Raw genomic sequence first — 17,467 nt, 5'->3', positions numbered from 1 at the left:
ATCTGAAAGTAACCAACAATTAAAAAAAAGTTTTTTTTTTTAATTTTTCTTAAAGGGTGAAACAGAATTAGTATTGATTCTCTAATTCTGATGGATATTTCTTTAATTCCCTTTAAATGAACTTTAAGATGTAAAAGTTGTATAAATGGTTCCCAGACAATATTCAAAGAGTGCTGGAAACATTTATATTGGTGGCAAAATATCACATTGATTCTAAATCACTGATTTTTCACCTCTTATTCTCCCATTTTTTGTATAGCTAGATAGCTGAAATTTGATATCCTTAAAGATTCTTTAGAAAAATTAAGAAATATTTATTTAAAGAATTTTATTAAGAAATTTATTTACAATCCTTGGAATGGGAAAAGTGATTCTAAAGCTTGAGAATTCAGTAGTTACTTGTCTGAAGAAGAGTACATCAGTTTTAAATATGCATGTGTCTACTACTCTAATGGAAGTGTAGAATACAGAAATTGGCTATTGGTGGACAAGTTACCTATGATTATGGAAGAATCTTTGAACAGTAAATTTTATTTGGAAATCTTATAAACAACAATATACAGTTTACTGTCGGGTATGCAGATAAACAAATCAGAAGGTGGGTTGTGTTTGGTCTAATTTGGTCTATATGGTCTATATTTTCATATAATATATAATTGTATTGAAAAGAATGAGATCTATATTTTCATGATAACTGGGGAGTGGCATTTCCTTTACTGCATAATTCAGTATAGAAAAACAGAATAACAAGCTACAGTCAAAAAATCATAAAATTAATTTGTTTTACTGTTGATTTTACTTAGGTGCTTTATTGATATACAACTACTAAAAACATTTTGTGAAATAAATAGCAATGGTGTTCAAATTTTTCATATTATATTCCTTTATTTATTCACTGAGGGAGAATTTTTTGAAAAAGAACAAACAAACTGTAGAGAATAAAATTAAATGTGCAAAATCTACTGCAACATTTAAAAAAATATTTTCATTAGTGAAAATTTCTCTGCCCTTTATTTATTTTCCCCCTGCTTTTTTTACCATAAGGTTTTGATAGGTTATAGGAAGAAAACATTAGATTTTCATTTTTAAATGAGAAGCTGAGTCTCACTAGATTTCAGAGATTTTTTTTTAACAAAAATTAGATCCAAATTAACTGCACTTCAATTTTTTTCATAGTAAACGTTTTGACAGAATGATATTAAACAACAAAATTGTGGAAAATATTTTTCATTAATATAGGAAGAGTCTCAATCTGAGATTTAAAAAACAATGTTTCCTGTAAACACTGGCCCAGATTGTATCTGTGTGAACTTTTATTTGTATAAGGTTATTGATGGAGTGCAAAATAAACATGAAAACAGTTTTGAGGAATAACAGTTCCTTCAGGTTCTTCTCCGGGAATATCTTTGAATCATATAGTTTACAATTCATTTTAGTAATCTTGCTTTCGTAACATGAAGGTTCATTAAAATCAGTTCAGCATTTTAAGTTATAGAATAACAAAAGTTACTTCATTCATGTTTAAATGGATTACATTCTAGTTACTGTGATTCTAGTAGCTGTGATGTAATTAATTGATCTGGTTTAGTTATCAATGATAAAAATAAATTTGTTGATTGATGGTCATATATAATTACACTTGTTCATGTTAATACCGCAATGTTTGGAATTTTAAGTAAGTTAGATCTATTGATTGTGTGTAGGTGACTGAGATATTTTTAATAATTTGATTTGTTTTATTTAAAATTTAATTTCATTAAAAATATTTCCCATTGTTGTTTTAATGTTTGGCTTGATAAATCTAATTTTATTGTTGACGTTAAAGCTTGCTCTATAACATTATAATTCTGGTGTATAATGTCACATATCAAGATTGATATGTATGAAGTATTTATGAATATGAGGTTGCTGTACTAAATCTGGAATCATTTTTCTGGTTTAAATTTAATTATGTTAATGGTAGTAGACAGCAACATGACTTTCACTTTAACTCATACCATAGTTTGCTTAATTTTGTTTACTTGACATTCCCTGTCAAACAATTTGTTTTTTACTTCCTCACCTTTATCAGATTTATGCCTGAAATTGTTTAAAAATGAAAAAAAGCAAAAATATTGTTCTTAATGTTGAACATTTTATATAAGTATTATTGTGCCTTGTACTTACTTATCTTTGTATATGGTAATGTTTTTATTGTGTTTTTTAATACAAATTTTGTTAATTATTTATTTAATATTATAGAATAAAACTATTTATATTACACAAACCTTTTAGTCTACTGTTTGATTTGTCTTTTTTTTACAGTATTCCAAAAATCTAAGAAATTTCTCCTGTTTCTCTTATTACTAGTAGTAGGTAGTAGTAGTAATATAATGGGAATTTCTTATTAGAAAGGGTTGACGTTTACATTCTCATTTAATGTTTTATACTGGAAAAACTTTTTTTTGTGTATATAATGTAAACTTTTCATGAATTTTTTAAAGCAGATTAATTATGTAACCCTTCATTGTTTGATCATTCAGGTTTAACTATTGTTATTATTATTGATACCTCTCTATACCTTTTGAAAAGTGAATCATTAAAAAAAAAAATATATATAAAAGTATTTACATTATTGGTGTAAGTCACAGTTTTATTTGTTTTTTTTTTTTTTTTTAACAAGTATGTTTAATTTTTTTTAGTTTTCATACATTGTAAATGAATGTCAATATCGATTAAAATATATCATATAATAAATGATATTAAATGGATGGTTTGTACTTTAAATTTTTTCTTTTATTATTTGGTAGTTTTTATGTACTTTTATTTGAGAATTTGCTTTACCGGCCAGCTTATTTTTCTAATAATAGACTGTTAAAGAGAATTTAAGAGGAATGATTGGAATATATTGCAGATTTGCTTTATATCGCATGCTCAGCTAATATATAAAAATTTAGTGCCACTTTAATGACATACACCCACTCGCTTACTTTTATAAGTAAAACAGAAGTTGTAAAAAATTAAATACCAATAAGTTTTTCAGACTTAGTCTGTTTATTTCACAAGTATAAAAATGTTTAGTTACAAGCTTTTGCATAATGTATGTTTTTTATTTATTTTTAATCTTTGACTGTAAGCGATATAAATTAATAGATATTTTGTCATCATGTAAGATTTGTAACTTGTTATGAAATTTCTTTACTTTGCCAACTTTCATAACACATAAGAGTGAAAGTGTTTCTATTAATCAAAAAATTACATTTCTGTTGTGATTTTTGTATTCCAGTATTTTTGTAGTCCCTTAACCCAAATATATAAAAATTACAGTTAAAAAATTTCTGTATTTGTGAATGTGTTAATCGAGTTAAGAATTGAAGAAGCATCTTGTGAAGTGTTACGTCTGGATTGTACTTCTGTACAGATGTGACACATGGACACTAATAAAAGAAGGAAAGGAAAAGAAAGGCTGGAGGTATTAGAAATCTAGATACATAGGAAGTTGGAGATGATTAAATGAACAGAGAAATGAAAAATGAAGAATTAACACAATCAGTGTATCAGAATAGAAGTTTATTCAGAACAGTTCAGAATAGTAAAGCTAACTGGCTGGGATATCATGACAGGAGAAGAATTGATTAAAACATTGCGTGAAGGATCGGTAGAAGATGCATACAAAGAGAGGCCAGTAAGATAGTAGACGATCCAAAAGGAAATGGGTTTTTTCAGGATCTTAGATCAGTTTTGAATAGAGAAGATTGGAGAATGGACAGATAACAATGATTATGGATGTGTTTATATGTGTATGTATGTACATCAGTGTCTTGTTCAGCTTTATGTCTTAGGAATGGTATAAAATACCTTCATGAAATTTGGTATGATACTGTACTTGTAAATACTGTGTGTATTGAAGAATTGAATTTATTAAACATTTTAAAAAAAAGATCAGTTGGAGGATTGGGAAATGTTGAATGAAAAGATTTGATTGATTTATATGATATTCTGGTAGTCTCAGATCCTTTGTAGCTTTCTTTATTTGGGACCCATACACAGTTACTTTTCAAGTTTATGCAAGAGTATACCCGTAGCTTATTGTGTTCATAGATCATCTGGCTAGGATTTGTTATTAATTAAAACCCAGCAACAGAGTATCACTGGAGAGTGTTTCCTAAAAGCACACTCTCCAAGAAAAAGAGTGTGTATAAATTTATCAAACTTTAACTTTACTTTTAAACCTATTAACTGGAATCTGTTTTATCATATTCAGAATAATTTTCAACCCTTATTATAGAAGTAGGAAGCAAACTAAATTTCCATTTTTAAATGGCAGAATATCATTTGAAATGAGTTTTTTGTAGGAATCTTTTTTATAAATTCATATTAAATTGGCTTTTGTATTGGGGAATTGATTCGTTAAGTTTTTGATAAAATCAATATAGCTGGGATAGATTGAAAGGGTGCTGTATTAGAGAGGCTGGATGGTATGAAAATTTTAATTACTTGTGTTATTCAGTCTATCAAAAAATAGTTCAATGCAGATTTAAAAAAAAAGAGAAGTATATCTCTACTGCTAAACATTGTTGTTTAGTAGATTTTTCTTTTTTACATTTTTAACTTGTAAATTTTTTGTTTTTCTCTTAACATGTAAGTGTTTTCAGGATGAAGAATATTTTCATTCCTTTTATGGTTGTGATGTAATGCAATTGTTTCACTTTTAAGAATAGTTCTATACATTTTTAATTTTTTTTACAATTTCAAATTACGACTTTAATTTTTGTTTAAATTTGCATACTTGTAGGGATAATTTACTTTTCCATCAATCTTGAAAAATTTAAAGAAAATTTAATATAGAAATATTTTTTTATGATCAGTTTTACTTCTTGGTGGAATACATTTAAAATACTGTTTGTGTTGAAATTGGCTGAAATTATGTTATTCCAATTATGTTTTAAATTTGATGGTTTCTTTCGACAGTACTCTTGCATAAGAATTCATGGTATATATTGTTATTAATTGTAATAATAACAAAAAAGTTAAAGAAAATAGAGCTTCTTGTTCTAGTGTGATTTTGGAATAGAAGCAAATATTTTTGGTATGTGATGATCAAACTAAAAATATATTTCATTTTCTATAACCTTTTTTTATGGCTATATGTTTCTGAGGCTACCAGAGCAAAAAAGAGTGGTTTTAAAAATGTAATTTCACTTGAGAATATCATTCATCAGATTTGCATACGAGAAGCAGCAGTTGGATTAATTAATAATAATCTTGCTTATTCAATTTAAGGAATACTATATGGTTTCATAGTCTTTGTTCCAAATTTTGTGTGTTGAATCATTAGAAAAGTAAGTTTCTATCAAATTTCCAACATATAAAGATGGTCTGTCTCTACAGTTTACACCAAGTGCTTTACCTGAAACATAAATTTTAGGTTCTTCCTCTGTCTTTGTAAAATTAGTTTCTTTTTTTATTAATTGCCAAAATATCATTTTTATCATAAGATATTTATCAATCTAAATTAAATATTTTTTGTTGTTTTATTAATTTTTAGACAGTGTGGCTGAAGTAACCTCATGTTACATACAAAGAGTATTGGTGTAAGTTTCATGTCTCATAAAACTTAACAGTTTTTACGTTTGAACTTGGATTATGATGTCTTTTGTCAAATTGTTCTGTTTAATTAACTTAAATTTTAAAAATGTTATTGTGGTATTTTTTATTAACTATCAGGAATTAGACTTGTGCCTGTTCTAAGCTCAAGAATATTGACCTTTAAATTAAAAATTATGAAGCCCATTTTCAAAGAAATGTTTCCTTTCTAAACAAACATTTACCTACTAATTTCTGTTGTGTAGTATCCTGATGACACTTCTCACATGTAGCATTTAATTATAAATCCCCAATGATATTCTTCCTTCTAATATGTTTTCTGAGTGGTGCTTTCACAGATTATGATATTCAACTAACATCACAGTCAGGCTGTTGATATTCAATGTAGTTTTGATATCCTCATTCTATATTTGATTTAACCATGAACTGCCCTTTCTAATAATCTCATGTCTCCTCAAATTTTGCTTTCATGTTGCTTTGTGGCAGTCAATGATTTGTTTTGTAAAGAAGGTCAAGAATAGCTTCTTTTTTTCTGAGTTTGACTGAGAACCATATGAAGCAACATTTTACATTCATTTCTTTTCTCCAGGCATTTTCTTTCTGGTTCTCCAATAGTTCTTCATTCTTTCACTTTGCTTTTGCCTTCTCTCTTCTGACCAGACGTTATTTGTTTCTTTTTTCTTCTTGTTTTGGAAACCCTTGAAACCTTGTACCAGTTTTCTAAACGTTGTTCTACCTTGCACTGTTTCTGCAGATATTTCCATTCCTTTTAGGCCTTTTTGAACCACTGAGGTCCATTGGTTTCTGTTCTTTTTGTTGAAGATATGGTAGCATTACCTTATATAATACTTCATTCTTGTTTCTTTCTGAGTTTATAACAAAATTTTATTTTTGAAAGTAATTGGTATCTTGGTTTTTAGAAAAATTGTTCTATATACTGAAGTTTCTAAGTTCGATTCTTTGTTTTTAGTTCTTGTCGTTTTACGTTACTTACAATTTCATAACTGTGCAAAAGCAAATTCATATTTAGGACATAGTAGTGAGTTAAAAATTTTAAGTCGTTGAATTTTTTTTTATTACATTTTAAAGTAATATTTTATTTAATGAATTTTTTCTCTGTTATCAACTGCTATGGTCACTGGCTACTGATAAATGCCAGTGTTGTTTAACTTTGGTGTATGATAATTGGTTTATTAAATGTGGTTTTGGTGATTGGGATTTTTCTTAGTTTTTTTCAATTTCCCAGTTGTTAATCTCTAAGACATTCTGGTTGTTGTGGAACTAGCAGGTTATAAGGAATGTCGTTTTCCATTAAACTCTGTTCCTAAATTAAAAATTATTATGTTAAAATTCATTATAGTTTTTTGTATATAGGATTATTCTAAGTGTGACTTAAATGTTTTCTTCTCCAGACATCTTCAAATTTATTTTGTTACTTTTTTTACGTATCAATGATTGTGTTCATCATCATCTGATGTTCTGCCAGGAAGCCACTGCCTTATGCCACTGCTTTCTCCTTCCATTTCTGCCCCAAAGTCTTTTCCTTCATTCCCTTGTAGTTTCCAATCTTCACTTCATCTATTAACTTCATACTTCTTCCTTTCTCCTTTGCTGACCCCTCCATTGCAGTTGTCAATATTTCACATTCTCTAACTACATGTCCTAACCAGTTTCCTTTTCTTTTGCATACTTAAGAGCTCTTTCTTCAATCCTGTTCATTACAAATTTATTCCTCCCTTTGTCTGCCCATCTTATTTTCTTTGTACCCTCATCTCAAAAGTCTCAATCTTGTTCGTCTTCCTCGTGGTCCACGCTTCACTTCCATAAAATGTAGCAATTGGCTAACCTTTTCCGTAAGTCTTTTAAGTCCAGACTTTTTGTACATAGTAATTTCCTCTTCTTACAGAAGGATTTCTTTGCCATCACTGTGCTTCCTTTTATTTCCATTGCGTTGCCAGCCTGATATTTTAACCAGTATGTTTGGAGTAATGGAAGCAATAGCTGTTTCAGTTCTATGCCTCAAATCAGGTAGATCAGTAGATAACGGAGGTACATACATAAGATTCTGTTTAAAACTCCAAAGAAAAAATCACATGAAATAAGATCAGGTGACCTCGGAGGCCACTGAAAACAAGTCACCGGGTCCATGCCATCCGATCCAGCAGTCAGGGAAAATATCATCCAGTTAATCCTATACATAGTTATGATGGTGAGAAGGCACAAATCTTGCCAAATAAAATTCTCTGGTCTATCCTGCAGTCGATGAAAGAGCCTTGTGTGTAATTTATCCAAATAAGTAGCCTCTACTGCGCTTGCTTCAGTGAAAAAGACTTTAAACTTTACAGTTTAAAAAGACTGTAAACTTGTCGTCAGGATATCACACAGAAAACATTTATTTTTGGGAGTTTCTTTACCATTGTAAGAGTTCATTGAAATTTTCTGTTCCTAGGAACGGACATTATGTGTGTTAACCACATAATTAGACTTAGATGAAATGTCAACTCATCGCTAAACACAATATGATCAAGAATGACTTCATCTTCATGCAACACAATTTTGATCGCAGAGTCGGCTCGTACAGTGTAATTGGTAGGCTTCAAAGCCTGTAACAGCTGTAAACGGTATGAACACATCTGTGTTTCCTTAAAACCTTCCACTCTATCACCTACATTGCTAGTTTGTGGCTGGCCTTCCTAACAGATTTTTTAGGACAATGCATGAAAGACTCCCAGATGTAACTCTTCTCTTTACACAAGCATCCACTTATTTCAAACCAATTATGCCGTTGACAAATGCTATTATTACTTGGAGGATCCCAGTTAAACTTTCTACGGAACACATGTCGAACTGTAAATACAGATTCAGATTTAGCCAACTGCAAAACACCAGAAGGCTTTCTGTTCAGGAGTTGCAATCTTTGCTAGTGGCAATATCACGTGTAAAGATAAGATATCAGTCTACGGCTAAAACTCTTTGATTCTACCTTAAATCAACGCTGCACACCTTATCCAAGAGGTATAACAAATTAAAATACCAATTTATATTTTCTACATGCAAGCAGGCAGGCAGTCAGTGAGTGAGGGGTGAGGGAGAGGGAGACACACACACACACATATATATATATATATATATATATATATATATATAGAGAGAGAGAGAGAGTGAGAGAGTGTTTTATGCTGTCGTTTATAATCCACAATATAAAGGTATAATTGCTTGTACTGGGCCTGAATATGGATCTTTCTATGAATTTTAACTGTTATATCATCTCTATGTGTAACAGTCCTCTTTTCGATTATGGTAAATATAATAAAAGGTTTTTTCAGAAATAATTCCTTTTTAGTTTATCTGAAGGGTAACAGTTTAAATATATTAATAACTTTTTATTTTAAAGGAAAAAACTGCATTAAGCATTTTCATAAATAATGTGTGCATTAAAGAAAATACATAAAAAATTGCAAAATTATATTAAATCATAGAAAAGTTTCAAAAATATTTGTTATGCAAATTTCTCATGACTTAGGTAAGCTTTTTTCTTTTAAACTTTATTAATAAAGGTAAATAGTTTTATTTAAAAACTGGAATTTTGGCTTTCAGTTTTGAAAATTCTGATTTTATGAATGTATATAAAACGATTAACATTTCTTTAAACTGATCTTAATCTACACTGAATTTTAAAGTGCAATCTTTTATTATTGTAATTAATGATTACGCACGGTTGAAATAATCATAATAAATGAAAAAATTGTAACGTTTAATTATTGTGATTCATCTTTCTATTCGTTGATACGTGCTCAACTTGTGAAAATTGCATGTTGTAGAGCTTGATCGCATGACGCTTAGCATTCAACCTTCCCTTGCACGCTTCTTTCATCCGAACTACCCTACCCTACCGCACACCCACCTACCGCGTGCCGAATTTGCAGTGGAATCTTCAAGGCTGCGGTGATTCAGTTTTATTGTATTCACGGTCGGTCAGCGATTGTCATTATGGTACTTTCAGGAAAGTATTGTTTGTTACCATGGTTCTTTTTTTTTTGTTCAGTTTGTAATTGTAATATTGTCAAAGTGATGGACGTTTCTAAAATTTAAAAAAGAAAAAATATTACTTCTTTTTGACAATATTTTTTAGTTATGTTTTAAAACCGGTGATTATTTTGTTAGATTTATTATCCTGTTACTGTGTTTTTGTAGAATGTAGTGTTTAAGTTCCTTTAAGCGGCGGTAATAATTTGTATAGTCTTCTAAAGTTACCTTTTATTCTTGTTCGATAATTATTGATAACGGTTTTTATTAATCCGGATTGCTTATTAAAAAACTTGTGTACCAGATGTTTCATTTAAATTTTGTTTAAAAAAAAACCGTAAATTATTTGGTGGTTTGAGAATAACAGATGTTAAAATGTGTAAGAACTATTGTGGAAAAGTCAGTCAGCCTTGTATTTGTGCTGTTTTAGGTTTTCTTAGTGAATTCATCGATTTTGTTTTTTCGTTAGTCGTTGTGTACATACGCGTGTATTTATTACTTTTTGTGTTAGTTAAGCAGGATAGACTACCTAATAATAATTTAAAGGTTGGCCGATGGTCTTACTAAGAATATGATTTTATTTTTCTGAATTTTTCTTTTAAAAGTTTACAGATTTTTTCTATCTTTATCGATTTGTTATTGAAAACATGTAGCACATTAAATGCTAATCAAATGAAAAATAACATTAGACATTTTAACGAGTCTTCATTACCTGGTCTTCTGCCTGGTGGAAGAACCCTTATGCCACCGCTGTCTCCATCCATTTCTATCCCAAGCCTTCTTCATCCTCTTGTAGATTCTGATCTTTACCTCATCTATAAACTTCATCCTTCTTCTTCGTCGCTTCCTTTCTCCTTCTACTGACCCTTCCGATCTAGTTGTCAAGATTTCCATGCCCTCTAATAGCATCCTAACAGTTTTTTCCCTTTTACGTACTTCTCGGATAAGCGCTATTTCATCTTTAATCCTGTTCATCCATCCATTTTACTTTCTCCGTCTTTCTCGGTACCCACATCTCAAAAGTCTCAGTACTTTTCCTCTCTTTCTTCCTCATCATCCGTGCTTCACCATAGCACCCAAATATCTGTGTAACTTTTTTCTTCCTTCACTTGTCCTTACCGCTGAATTTTCTTTGCTGTTTACTTCCATCGCTTTAGTCTTTTTTATATTTATTTTCGTTCCGTAATCTTTCATTCCTTCTCCGGGACTGTTGACAATTTTTGAAGCGCGCGCTCGTTATCGGCTAGAATTACCATATCTTCAGCTAACCTTACGCATCTTATTTTAACAAGTTAAAGAAATTTTAATATATTTTTGTGAAGCTGAACGTAAAGAAAATAATAAGAATGAAAAAATGTAAAACATTACACGTAATTGTACAAAAATATTGCATTAAAAAACTCTCTCTCTCTCTCTCTCTCTCTCTCTCTCTCTCTCTCTCTCTCTCTCTCTCTCTCTCTCTCTATCCAAAAATAAAGTTTAATGCTACTGAACATCACCAATAAAAATTGCATGGCTTTTTTTTCTCTTAGATGTGTACTTTTTTTATATCCTAGTCGATTAATATATCTGAACAGAAGACAGGTTTTTATCATTCATAACGAAGTCTACAGTGAATTTAAAAATAATTATATGATTTTTCTTTGTTGTTTATTATAAATCATTTCAAGATGATTTTATAACAACCCTTTCAGTAGTTTTGCTGCTGTTGCAATTCGTGTTAATCTTGTAGCGATCAGGAATGCTGTTTAATATGTAATGAGTCTGTTTTATCTGTTTTTATCGATCTGTTTTATCTGTATTGATAATCTGTTCGTTTAGTACTTGTTTCTGTTTGTTTCATTTAGTTTGCCGATGACAATATTTTCCACAATTCTAAGTCATATTTTTACGTGTTGTACTTGTATTTACTTTATACATACGCGGTTAAATATTCAATATGTTGAATGCGGTTTTTCTTCCAGTCTGTGTTATTTCATTTATATACCCCTCTTATATTTTTCTGTTTCGTGTATATATTGTTTTTTATAGTTTTTAAAACTTTGACTGGTTATGAATCTTATAAAAAATGAGTAAATTATATGTTTCAAATACAGTTTTCTATTAATTAAGTGTGTCAATGAGGAGTATAATGCGAGGGGTGAAAAATGCTAGAGAGATTCATTAAGTAACAAAAAGATGAACCCACGTGCTGACTACATAGATATTTTATAGAATTTTTCATTCATTAAATAATTTTTTGTAGTTTATAAACCTTTATTAGGTTAACGTTGGGAGTCTTCAGTCAGAAAATACGCTTACTTTGTTTTTTACTGTAATTGAAATGTTGAAGGAAGATGTCGCATTCATGAAAATAAAAGAGATGTAAATGTATAATTTTTATTAAAAATTTAAAAAAATCTGAATTTTAAAAAGATGTGGTTTTGATGTGTTTAAAAATAAGGAATATTTAACAGTACTAGTTATATTTAAATTCAAATAATGACGTCATGCTATGTTACGTGAACGATTAATTAAAAATTTATATACATATTTATATATATATATATATATATATAATAATAATATTGTATATTATTATGTTTATATAATATTATATTATATTATATATATAATAATAATATATTATTATATATAATATAATAATATATATATAATAATAATATTGTCAATATAATATATAATATATATATATATATATATATATATATATATATATATATATATATATATATATATGTAATAATTGAATTTATTTTAAGTTAGATACTTGCTTAGAAAATATTTTGTGAGGTCGCAGATTATACAGATATAATTGACAGTTTTTTCAAAAGCGGTGAAAATTGTAACAAATTGAATTATAGGGAATACTCCTATATGATGTTTTATAACTTTTGTGTATTCTCTTTGCTGATTGTTTCTTATGTATTCAATTATAATTAGAATTTTAACTACAGAGTTAATTATAAATATTTATCGGCGTTTTAATTATTAAATTGAAGTAGTTAAATTTCAGTCATATTTATTGTGCACGACTCATCTTAAAATTTACTAATTTTAACGTGAAAATGTGATCTGAAATGTAATGAAATACTTACCGATATACATTTTGCAGTTATTGTATTAATACATTATTATTATTATTATGTAATACTGATTCTTGATTACACGTATAAATTTTAACATCAGTGATTAATACAAACGCTACACTTTGGCAAAGCTTTTCATATAATTACTCAGTACTTAATGGAACAGCAAGGAAGTAGTTAAGGCGCTTATTATATTGTGATGACATGCTGTTGTAGAAAGAGTTTTAATACTACAGCCTTTCTTTAACATATGTAATTATTACATAGGATTAAATCGTAAAGAAGCCATTTACATTTATAACACCCACGCGCGCGCGCACACACACACACACACACACACACACACACACACACACATATATATATATATATATATATATATATATATATATATATATGAATATAAAAATAATTTTTAATAAAAAAAATCATTTGTCAGGTAATCTTCGATGAAACAGAGTTTCGACTCTTATCACCCCCATCTTTTTCCCTAAGTTGTCTTGTAAAGTGTAAATAATTAAATTAGGTCAACCTATGTTTAGGTAGTGACAGGTGTTCGCGTACATTTAACCTCAAAATCCAGTGAGTTTTTAATATATCAATTTGGATTTTACTTGCGTCTTAGTGACATGCCAACCACTGACATAATGAGATCAACATGTTGCTGTATTTAGTTCTGGTTTTCATGTATTTGTGCTTACCGATTATATACTCAGATAAAGTTTTTAATGCAAGTCTTACAGGTTTATCACAATTAAAGTTATTTGGGAACAATAGATAATAGAAAATTTACTTTAAAATGAATCTGTTACTTTTTTTTATTTTCAAACTTATAAATTGCGATGTATAACTTTATTTACTATCTGAACGTTTTGAAAATTTAATTTAAGATGAAAACAATGTATGATGGAAAATTCGTTATTTTCCTCAATCGTGGAGTAACTTTTTTTTTGTTCTTGTAAAATTAATTACACTCATTGTACTATTAATAAAAAAAATTATTCGATACTGGCACTTTTATTTTGTAAATTTTAATTAAATAGTGTCGTAATTTTAAATTAATATATTTTCATTTGACATTATGATGGTCTCTGTGAAGTAATGTGATTTTGTAATGGATTCGTTTATACTACCGCGTATTATAAGCAACATATTAGTTTTTAGATCGGTGTTAAATTATGATTGGTGGAAAGGTGAGGTTTCGGAGCTGTTGACACTTTAAAATTCACATTTTTTTTAGGAGAACATTTGCCTTTGTGAATACTGAACTAAATTAGTACCCACGCTTTTGCGTAAATTCAAAAAGAGTGTGGACAAATGATCCAGTGAGAAATCATAGATTTGTACTGCGAGCAGTTGTTAGCGCTCAAAATAATAATAGCTTTTTATTTTTATTTTATGTTTCTTGAAAGTGATAATCTCATAATTGATTTTTTCAAAGATATTTCACGATATAAATATTTTAATAAGTTTCTAGTTTTAAAATGTGCAGAATTCCCACAACAAATTCAGTATGCTTAAAAAAAAATACATCTAAAAAATTATCAAAATCAGTTTATTAATGTCTGTTTTCATCCATACATACATATAATCGCTCCGAATTGTACTGTAGGGACGTTCCGGATACCACTGAAACTGCCTTTTTTCTTCAAGAAAATCAATTTATTGTGTGATTTTAAGATTAAAAGGCGCGTCTTTAGTTGTGCCTTAAAGTTTTAAACTATTAAACGTTTATTTTTCAAGCTATATTTGGAAAAGGAATTCTGATTGTTACCGAGATCATTTTTTGTAAAATTTACGATATTCTTTTACAGATATAATTGGTGATGTGAATAAAACCTAGCAGTTGCTAGCTCTTACCTTTTTCTAAGATAGTGCTAAGTTTTGAGTGAATAAGCTTAGATGTAACCAGGCTTAGTAATTTCTAGATTTTTCCGGACTTCTAGCTGTAGCTTAAAAGTTGGTGTGAATAAAGAGAAACTTCTTACTTTTATTCTTAGCGGTTTTTAAGGGATTGTTAAGTCAGGCCAGGGGGATGCTAGCTTTCAAGCTAATCGTTAGTTTTATTCGAGCCATGACGGAGTTTATGCATGTGCGGAAACAAATGGAGTACGCTGTTCGCCAGGAAAGGCGTAATTGTAAAGAATTGTTAAGATTTGAGTCTGATAGTGCGGATTAATTAGCCGTCGAATTCTTAAATGAGACAAGACACACATGGATGAGCTCTTTTTCGAAGAAAGCAAATAGAGATATTTTTATGTTTTATTGCCGACCCAGGATTTCAGTCAGGAATTGCCAAACATGTTTGTGTACACAGATCTACGGCTTGTAAAACTGTAAGTTATGTAATGGATCGAATAATCGACAAATTTCCTAAATGGATCCACTTTCCAGCAACAGCAGCAGAAGTAAACGAAGCGAAAGTTCTCTGGCAAAGACATTTTCGTTTACAGAATGTAACGGGTGCTTTGGACTGCACCCATGTGAAAGTAATAAAACCCAGTTACATGGGGATGAGTATATAAATCTAAATGATATGTTAGTAATAACGTCCGTGGTACTTATGACGCCCTTGAAAGATTTACGAGTGTGGGTGCAGAATGACCAGGGGGTGTTCATGATGCACGAATATGACACAGAAGCTTAAGGAAATTATATAATATTTTGATGGTGGAGCATGTCTGCTTGGTGACTCCGGCTACGGCCAACTTGCACCATTCCAGGGAAAGAGTCATCATTGAAAGGTGTTTCGGGCAACTGAAAAAATGATTCCCAATTTTGGAAAACTGTGTCCGCGAATCTTTGGAAAAAGTAATTGTAATTGTAGAGTAAAAATAATTGTGCCCAAGGTATGTTGCGTAGTCTTGCACAACATTGCACAATTCGTTATTGATGTTTTTGATGACAGTAATGTCTTTCATGAGGAGGAAAGAAGAAGAGTGATGTGAAAATGCAGCCACAACTCTTAAGGGGAAGCAGAAACGCCAAAAATAATGTTTTTGAATAAATAGAAAAAGTACAGAAATAGATATTATTTTTAAAAAAATTGTTTTATGTAACTGTATTAATTTAGATTTTATTGAATTGTATTATTATTGTAATACATTTTTTCATATACGAATTAAAAAATAAACGTAAAATCAAAGAAATACGAAAATAAATAAACTCACGCGCACAACCAAACATGCACGCCTACATTTTGCAATTTTTATGTTGGTTTTTAAATTTTATTTTTTATTTATTGATAGTAAGAAGGATTGGGTTTAAAGAAAATTCATCTGTTTTTTTTTACAAATTTCGGTAAACAACATAGCTTTCTAATTCGGTTTGAGTAGATACATCTGACGTTTTCTTAATACTTTCAAGTTTAATTTTCTCTCTTTCAAGTTTCATCTTGTTAATTTACATTTGCTACAGTAAAAAAATTCGCTGAATCTGCAGTGTCGAAAGATCAATCGTCTCATTACTTTCATAAGCCGAAACCTTTTTAGCACTTTTTTTCTTATTTTAGTTGCCGAATGGTTTGCATCATCATCAAGTTCTTCCGAATTGCTGATAAGATCATCATCACTGTCCATGACTGTATTTATAGCAGAAGCGAGTGGCTTATATCCCGTTCCAACAGCTGGCACTTTACAAAATAACGGATTATTATCTTAACTGATAATTTCGTAAAATTCTCTTTTCCCACTTTTTCAGTTTGATAGGCTTGTTGCCTGTGTGGTTTTGTCGGTTTTCTTTTTGATACTACTCTTCATATTGCTCAGCAATTTATTTAGTTGTACAGTTGTCACTTCCTTACCAACAGCTGACGAAAACTCTTCGCTTATAGTTTTCCAAGCTTCCATTTTGGTTTTAACTGACGTCAGAGTCTTGGATTTTTCAATTATTACTGGATGTTCTCGTAAAAGTTTAATAAATAGCAACTTGTCTAAATCCTTTTCGCCATCGTTTTCATCACTAGATGACATTTCTTCTACTAAGATCAAATAACAAATAAAATAGCAAAAGCAAGCGTTGTGCAATCCGGATGATTACGAGGCGATATGAATGAACCGGTCGTCAGACCGCCGTGTACAGATAATAGAAAGAGAAGTAGGGACAGACAAGTTACGACATGAAAGCCAAAAACCTAGCTGTAGCTAAGCTTAGCCAAGAAATTTCTTAAGTTTTCCCGAATACTTCTAAACTAACTTAATTCTTTCTAGCTAGAACCAGCATTTCTTTATTCGACTGAATTTGAGAAAAACTAAAACTATCTGTTAGATGCTAGCTCGTAGTTGCTAGGTTTTATTCGCTTCACCGATTATTAAACAGGCATAAACTGGTACTTGTTATGTTTTTTACGGTATTCAACTTTAATTCTTTCTCAATTTAAATTAAAATAACTTTTGATTGTTTCATTTTTTATGGGTTTTAATGGTCTAGTAATAAGTTAATGCAATTAAATATCTTTTTGTTTTTGTTACAGTTCCAAGCATAGTTGTCCACAACGGACCAAGCAGTCCGTCTCCAGCTATGGAAAGGTCCGCTCGTCCTCAGCGGACACTTTCCAAACAGGTAATATCAGTTTTTATTAACGTACTTTAATCAGTTTTTCGCTTAATGATCGTCCGTGTCGAGTTAATTTTACGATCAACAGTAGTTATTATTGTTTATTATAGAGCCGGTTTAAGAATTCTTTCGCATTAGTGACCGAGTATTTTCTTTTTTGTTTAATGTTTTCCTGAACTTAAATTTGTGTTTGACAGATTATATTTGCCAGA

At 29.8% G+C, this 17,467-nt stretch overlaps 1 protein-coding gene across 10 annotated transcripts in view; it reads left to right on the top strand.

The window, feature by feature from the left end:
• The window catches only part of LOC142323550 (uncharacterized), a 316,556-nt gene that overhangs the window by 130,918 nt on the left and 168,171 nt on the right, over nt 1-17,467 (top strand). For all 10 annotated transcript variants that reach the window (XR_012756124.1, XR_012756123.1, XM_075363336.1 and 7 more), the window contains one exon: nt 17,173-17,261. Coding sequence is in view for 8 of the 10 variants with exons in the window: in XM_075363336.1 (XP_075219451.1) it covers nt 17,220-17,261 (42 nt within the window). In the remaining 2 variants the exon portion in view is untranslated. The remainder of the gene's footprint in view (nt 1-17,172; nt 17,262-17,467) is intronic.

The sequence above is a fragment of the Lycorma delicatula genome, chromosome 4, assembly GCF_047948215.1.
Source record: "Lycorma delicatula isolate Av1 chromosome 4, ASM4794821v1, whole genome shotgun sequence".
Classification (NCBI taxonomy): Eukaryota; Metazoa; Arthropoda; class Insecta; order Hemiptera; family Fulgoridae; genus Lycorma; species Lycorma delicatula.
The sequence above is the reverse complement of the archived record's forward strand: the minus strand, read 5'-3'. Positions and strand labels throughout refer to the sequence as shown.